The following is a 6,861-nucleotide window of genomic DNA, read 5'->3' on the forward strand; positions in this document are numbered from 1 at the left end:
CAGTTGCCAGGAGGAGCTGCCAGGCAGTGGGCATTCTCATTCACTTTCACCACCTCTCACAGGAGGGAGGAGGCGAGGGGGCCTCTCTTTAGAATGCAGGATCCTCAGTCATCTCTTGGCTTAAGATGACCTTGGGCTGAAATTCAGAGGTGGCTGGAACGCTCCCTTTCCTTCTGTGGTTTTGTAAGTTATTGGAGAAGTACTACAGCACCCTTCTGGGGAGGAGCAGTGAGCCTCCTGATGGGCCTGAGAGCCCAGTCAGGGCTTCCCCACAGGTACAGTGGGAAAGAAGGCTGGGCGAGCCCCCAGGCCCGTCACCCCTGCACCCTGCCTTGCTGTTGAGAGACATAGCAACCCCGCCAACCCTGAACCTGAAAGGAGGTGAGCACTCCTCCCCAAGGACACAGCACCTATCCCAGCCGAGCTGCCCCTGGGCCTGGGTGGTAGGAGGAGCCCAGGGATCATGGCCCAAGTCCAAGGATTGATCCCTCCAGTTTTAATCAGTGACTTAAATATCAAGTGACCTAGACAGATAGGTCAACAAGATAGGAGTGCTGTTTATAAAGGGCACACTACCTGGAGCTAGGAGCTCTGTACCAGCCCCTACAACCCTGCCGATCTGAAGCACCTGCCTCTACAGGTACCTTTCTTGGGCCCATTTCCCAGGGACTGGGATCCCCCACCATATATCTTGGGAACCAGTGAAGATGGAGGGATAGGGGACACTAGGTCAAGTGTAGGAGGCCTGAGTTCTAGATCTTGCAGCCCAGCTCCCGAGCTCCGTTTCTCCATTTTTAAATGAGCATCTTGGACTGGGCCATCTCTAAGGCCCCTTGGTGTGATTGGAGTGGAGAGACGGAAAGGGTTCCCCATGGCACAAGGGCAGATCTGGCCGTTGCTGCAGCCCAACTTCAGACTCCAAGGCTGTGGGAGGTGCGGGGGTGGGGGGGGGTGGGCATCCTCGGAGTTGGAGGTGCCTTTCTTGATCTTGATAAAGAATTCCCTGGGAAAGGGGCATCACAAGCCATTTGCATCAGCCCTGTGACCTTGGTCCCCTCAGTGCAGCTCCCTGTTCCCTGGATATGAGGAGATATCAGCAGGAAGCCAACACTGATGGGGACCGTTTGGCACAATGCCCAGCGTACACCCTGTATTAGGGTCTTACAGAAATGCTTCCCCATTTTGAAGTGGTCACTAGCCTCCACTCCAGCCTCAGAATTGGAAACTGAGGTGATGAGCCAAAGGGAGGGCCAGGACTGGGAGTTCAGACACTCAAGTTGAAAATCACATGGCCCCTGTCCAGCCCTCAGATTCTGTGATGCACTAAGGGTGAGCTCCTGGGACGTAGGATCCACGGTGCATGGAACTTAGACTTTCTGGTGCCCAGCTGGGAGCCAAGCACAGAACATGTGCCAGTGTTTATTGACTGAGTGAGTGAATGAATGAGTGAATGAATGAATTAATGAATGAATGAATGGCTCCATCTCCACCATGGTTCCTCTTTCCTCTCCGCCTATGGTTGGTACAGATGGCATTGTCCCAGCCCAGTTCCTTCTCAGCCACCGAGCTTCTCCTGGCCTCTGCCGTCTTCTGCCTGGTATTCTGGGTGGTCCGCGCCTGGCGGCCTCGGGTCCCCAAAGGCCTGAAGAGTCCACCAGGGCCCTGGGGCTGGCCCCTGCTCGGGCACATGCTGACCCTGGGGAAGAACCCACACCTGGTGCTGTCACGGCTGAGCCAGCGTTATGGGGACGTGCTGGAGATCCGCATTGGCTGCACACCTGTGCTGGTGCTCAGCGGCCTGGACACCATCCGGCAGGCCCTGGTGCGGCAGAGCGATGATTTCAAGGGCCGGCCTGACTTCTACAGCTTCACCCTGGTCTCTGATGGCAACAGCATGACCTTCAACCCAGACTCTGGACCAGTGTGGGCTGCCCGCCGGCGCCTGGCCCAGAACGCCCTGAAGAGTTTCTCCATCGCCTCGGACCCGGCTTCCGTGTCCTCCTGCTACCTGGAGGAGCATGTGAGCAAGGAGGCTGAAGCCCTCATTGCCAGGTTCCAGGAGCTGATGGTAGAGGCTGGGCGCTTCGACCCCTACGACCAGGTGGTGGTGTCAGTGGCCAAAGTCATTGGTGCCATGTGCTTTGGGCAGCACTTTCCCCAGAGCAGTGAAGAGATGCTCAGCCTTGTGAAGAACAGTCAGGATTTTGTGGAGTCCGCCTCCTCTACGAACCCCGTGGACTTCTTCCCCATCCTTCGATACCTGCCCAACCCCACCCTGCAGAGGTTCAAGGCCTTCAACCAGAAGTTTGTGCGCTTCCTGCAGAAAATAGTCCAGGAGCACTACCAGGGCTTTGACAAGGTGAGCCCCGCATGCGGGTGGGAAGGGGGCACCCTGCAGAGCTTGGGGTGGCCCCTCTCACCCAGAGCTGATGAGCTGCAGAAGGCTGGGAAGGCTCTGGGACACCTTGGAGCAGCTGTGTGACCTGAAGCCAACCCCTCTCCCTGTGTGGTCTCGGTTTTCTCATCCCCATAGCCTCCTTCTCAGAGCATCTAAAGCCTCAGAGAGATAAGGCTGTGCACGGGGGCCCTGGCAGAACCCTGCCATGTGGGGGGCTGTTACTATGTGTGAGAAGGCTTTTGTTGCTTAGGAACCTGCACCCTGAAAGAGACTAATCCCCAGCTCAGGTGTCACTTTGCTTCCCTGTACTTACACTAACCCGCCCCCCTTTGATATTGGACCCCTGGGGTTACTGGGAGGAAGGGTCAATGAGGCAGGAAATGATACTTTAAGCCCTCCCCTGGGCTGCTACCAGCTCCTGCTGTGAGCAAAGCCCACTGCCTAGAGGCGTGGGGGGTGCTGGATGGGGTGGGGCAAGATGCTGCCTTTGGTCCTGGAAGTGCTGACCTACTCCCGAGTGTCTGTCCCCTCAGAACAACGTCCAGGACATCACCGGTGCCCTGTTCCAGCACTGTGAGAAGGACTCCAGCGGTGGCCGCGTCCTCCACGAGAAGTTTGTCAACCTTATCAACGACATCTTTGGGGCCGGTAGGAAACAGGCCACAGCCCCTCCATCCTTCAGTGCCTGCCATTTACCCACAGGACTGCCCAGGCCCAAGTCCGTCAGATAACTTGCCTCCAAACACCAGACAGTACAGAACACGGAAACCTGCCCAGGTTCAGAGTTTGAACCCAGGCTGTGCCAACTCAGCCACGTCCCTCTCCCCCTCGGGCCTCAGTTTCCCCATCTGAACAATAAAGGGTTCTCTGGCCTATAAGTCTAAGCCCCTGTAGTTCCAGCAGCTAATTATGAAACCAGTGACTCAAGTTGGGGGGGGTGGGAATGAGGGAGGCAGAGAAAGACAAAGCTTGGTATGTATGTGGTGGGTGCTCGGTAAATGCTGGTTTCTTGTTGCTGTTTTCCTTCCTTCCTCACCTTGCCCATGCTGCCCAGGATTTGACACAGTCACAACAGCCATCTCCTGGAGCCTTATGTACCTTGTTACAAATCCTGAGATGCAAAGAAAGATCCAGGAGGAACTGGGTACGTGGGGAGAAGCCTTGGGGCCCCAGGACGTTTGTTCAATCCATATATAGCTGTTATGTGCCTACTGTGTGCGAGCCCTGGGCATACAATTGTGTCCACCCTTGTCTAGAAGATGCTGGGAGAGGGTTGGTGGGTCTCAGACATGTAAATAGATGTAGAGTGACACCACATAGAGTGACATTTGGGATAATAAGGGACGCAGATACCATGGAGCAGGCAGGCAGCCCGTAAGCCCTGTCTGTCCTCTGTGGCCTGCAGACACAGTGATTGGCAGGGCACGGCAGCCCCGGCTCTCCGACAGACCCCAGCTGCCCTATATGGAGGCCTTCATCCTGGAGACCTTCCGACACTCCTCCTTTGTCCCCTTCACCATCCCCCACAGGTGAGTCCTACCTATTGTGCCCTCCCTCTCCTCATCCTCACCATGGTTTCTCCTCCAAGCGTTTCAGTTCTCGCCCTGCTTCAGCACCTGCTTCCTGACCATGACACCATGTTCCTCACAGACCCTCGGCCTCTAGTCTGCCCCTATTCAGTCCAAATATGACCAAACTCCCCAGTTCTCAGGAGAAAGTCACACTCCTGACCTCAGCTCTCATTCACCACTGCTCACATTCCCCGCTACAAGTGCTCTCACCGCAGCCAGGCTGGCCTCACCCTTCCTCACAAGCGTGATCCAGCCAGCCTCCAATCTCGCTATTGCTGGACCTTCTGCTTCGAGTGCCTTCTAACCTCTTCTCTGGCTAACCAGAATCCTATCCCTGCCCGAGGTCAATCCTGACACAAACTTCTCCCCTAGAAGCCTTTCTTGACGCATCCAGCTGACACAGCTCATTTCAGATATCTTGCAGGACTTATAATCATTTGTCCCTGATTATGTCCTGGGATTTTAACAATGTCAGGAGAGTTTAGTGCACACTTCCTCTGACCATGTGTTGGTCTGGTTATTCCCAGAGTAAGAGGCCTAACTCCTCGACCATGCTGGGCATTCCCCAGGCTCCTGAGGATGGCCAAGTACACAGCTGGGCACAAACTGAAGTGTTGTAAACACTTGTTTAGGTTGAAGAACAGGAGCCAAGGAAGGGGAAGGATCATTTTCCCCCTTCCCTCCTCCTGACATTTCCTCCCAGTGGAGGATATGGAGACCGTGGTGGGCAGGCTGTTGGGGTGGGGTAGATGTAGGAGCAAGAAGCTCCCAGAGACATGCCCCAGTTTTCCAGCCCGAGTCTGACAGAGCCCTCTTCCCTCCGCAGCACGACAAGAGACACAACACTGAATGGCTTCTACATTCCCAAGGAGCGCTGCGTCTTTGTAAATCAGTGGCATGTCAATCATGACCAGTAAGTACGTACCCCCCAGTAACAAGTGGGTGAAGTTCAGCAGTCAGGAAGGATTGGCTGTCCCTCTAGAAACTGGTTATGTCGTATGATAAAGGAATAGTGCCTCGATTGCTATAGAACGTTCTCTAAGTGACAAAATTTAGGTTCATGTTTCTCAAACTTTAGAGCACATAAGAATTAACCAGGGGAAAGAAAAAAAGAAAAAGAATTAACCAGGAAGTTGGTTGCAGATTTTGGCACCTCATCCCCCAAGCTTCCACTTTGGTAGCTAACGTGGAGTACTCAGGGGATTTGATGTGAATGGCCTAGGAACCTCTCTTTGGAAAACCCCTCTTTAGTCTATAGGTAGGGGGACCACATCATTTACCATCCAAACAGGGGCACTTCTGAGTGTGGGATGCTGTCAGTAATTACTCTAAAACAATAAGCATAAACCAAGATACACTATGGATTCCCCTTGTATACTAATGAGAAGAAAGATAATTTAATATTAAAAAGCACTATTTTCAAGGCTGATCATTTTAGAAAGAGCTACATAAAAGAAATAAGCACTCAAGTATAGTTTGGTCCCTTTCCCCACTCTCCTTTCATTGCTCTTGACCTATTCTAACACTGTGATATCAACAGGAGTCTGTTCAGAAGCGTCCCTCCAGGCCTTTCCTCCCAGGGCCTCCCAGCCCAGAGATCCCAGTTCCTCTGTTCCTCCTGCAGGAAGCTGTGGGAGGACCCATTTGAGTTCCGGCCGGAGCGATTCCTCACTGCTGATGGGACTGCCATCAACAAGATCTTGAGTGAGAAAGTGATTCTCTTTGGCATGGGCAAGCGCCGGTGCATAGGGGAGGTGCTGGCCAAGTCGGAGCTCTTCCTTTTCCTGGCCATCCTGCTACAGCAGCTGGAGTTCAGCGTGCCACCGGGTGTGAAAGTGGACCTAACTCCCATCTACGGGCTGACTATGAAGCATGCCCACTGTGAGCATGTCCAGGCACGGCTACGCTTCTCTGTCAAGTGAAGAAGGCACCAGCACGCCGACGCAGGAGGAAGGATAGGGGTCACCCACGGGCCTCAGCCTTTTTTTTCCTTTCTTTATTTCTTTTAGTAATGCCTTTATTGAGATATAATTCATGCAGGAGAAGAGAATTTTTCCCATTTTCCCTTCTAGATTCTTTGGCTGGCCTAAAATTAAGTTGACATAAGACAGATTAAGAGGAGAAAAACAAATTTAATTTTGTACTTACAGAAGGCCATAGAAATATGAGACTCAAAGAAGTGACCGATGCAGGCTGCTTTTACACTTTTAAGACAAATAAACAATTATTTGTGAAGATTTGACAAAACAAAGGAGTTTGGGCTTCAGGTAGCAAATTAATGAAGAAGTAACAAAGTTTGTTTTTATAGCCTTCTGGGCCTTGAGTTCCCTATCTCAGGTGATAAGTATACCTGGTAGAGGAAGGAAATCTTCACATAGGAGACTTTTTAGTTCCTGCTTTCAGGGGGACAAAGAAGGGGTAGAGAGTTCTTCTTGTACCAGCTGTTTCTTAAGTAGCTTTAAATAAAAATAATCAATATGCTGAAATGGCATTTTTTTGGGGGGTCTTATTTTGCTCCCCCTTATTCACATAACATACAATTCACCTCCTTAAAGTGTACAACCCATGGCTTTTAGTATATTTACAGAGTTGTGCTATCACACAACAATCAATTTTAGAACTTTTTCATCACCCGAAAAAGAACCCCATATCCATTAACAGTCTGCCCATTTCCCTTTAACCCACCTTAACCCACCTGCCCTGCCCTACCAGCCCCAGGCAGTTACTAATTTTCTTTCTGTCTCTATAGATTTGGCTACTCTGGACATTTCATATAAGTGCAATTATACAATAAGTGGTCTTTTGTGACTGGCTTCTTCACTTAGCATGTTTTCAAGGTTCATCCATGTTGTAGCATGAATGGTTTTTGAGTCCTGAGACTAAGCCCAGTCA

General features: G+C 51.8%; 1 protein-coding gene across 1 annotated transcript; it reads left to right on the top strand.

Moving 5' to 3' along the window:
- The first annotated feature begins 551 nt into the window (after positions 1–551).
- Positions 552–6,460, top strand: LOC117022727 (cytochrome P450 1A2). Its single transcript, XM_033106839.1, has 7 exons — positions 552–640; positions 1,529–2,359; positions 2,932–3,046; positions 3,453–3,542; positions 3,804–3,927; positions 4,796–4,882; positions 5,594–6,460. Exons 2-7 carry the CDS (start codon positions 1,529–1,531, stop codon positions 5,889–5,891), a joined length of 1,545 nt encoding a protein of 514 aa, XP_032962730.1. The 5' UTR covers positions 552–640; the 3' UTR covers positions 5,892–6,460.
- The last annotated feature ends 401 nt before the right edge of the window (positions 6,461–6,861 follow it).

The sequence above is a fragment of the Rhinolophus ferrumequinum genome, chromosome 6 (genome assembly GCF_004115265.2).
Source record: "Rhinolophus ferrumequinum isolate MPI-CBG mRhiFer1 chromosome 6, mRhiFer1_v1.p, whole genome shotgun sequence".
Taxonomy (NCBI): Eukaryota; Metazoa; Chordata; class Mammalia; order Chiroptera; family Rhinolophidae; genus Rhinolophus; species Rhinolophus ferrumequinum.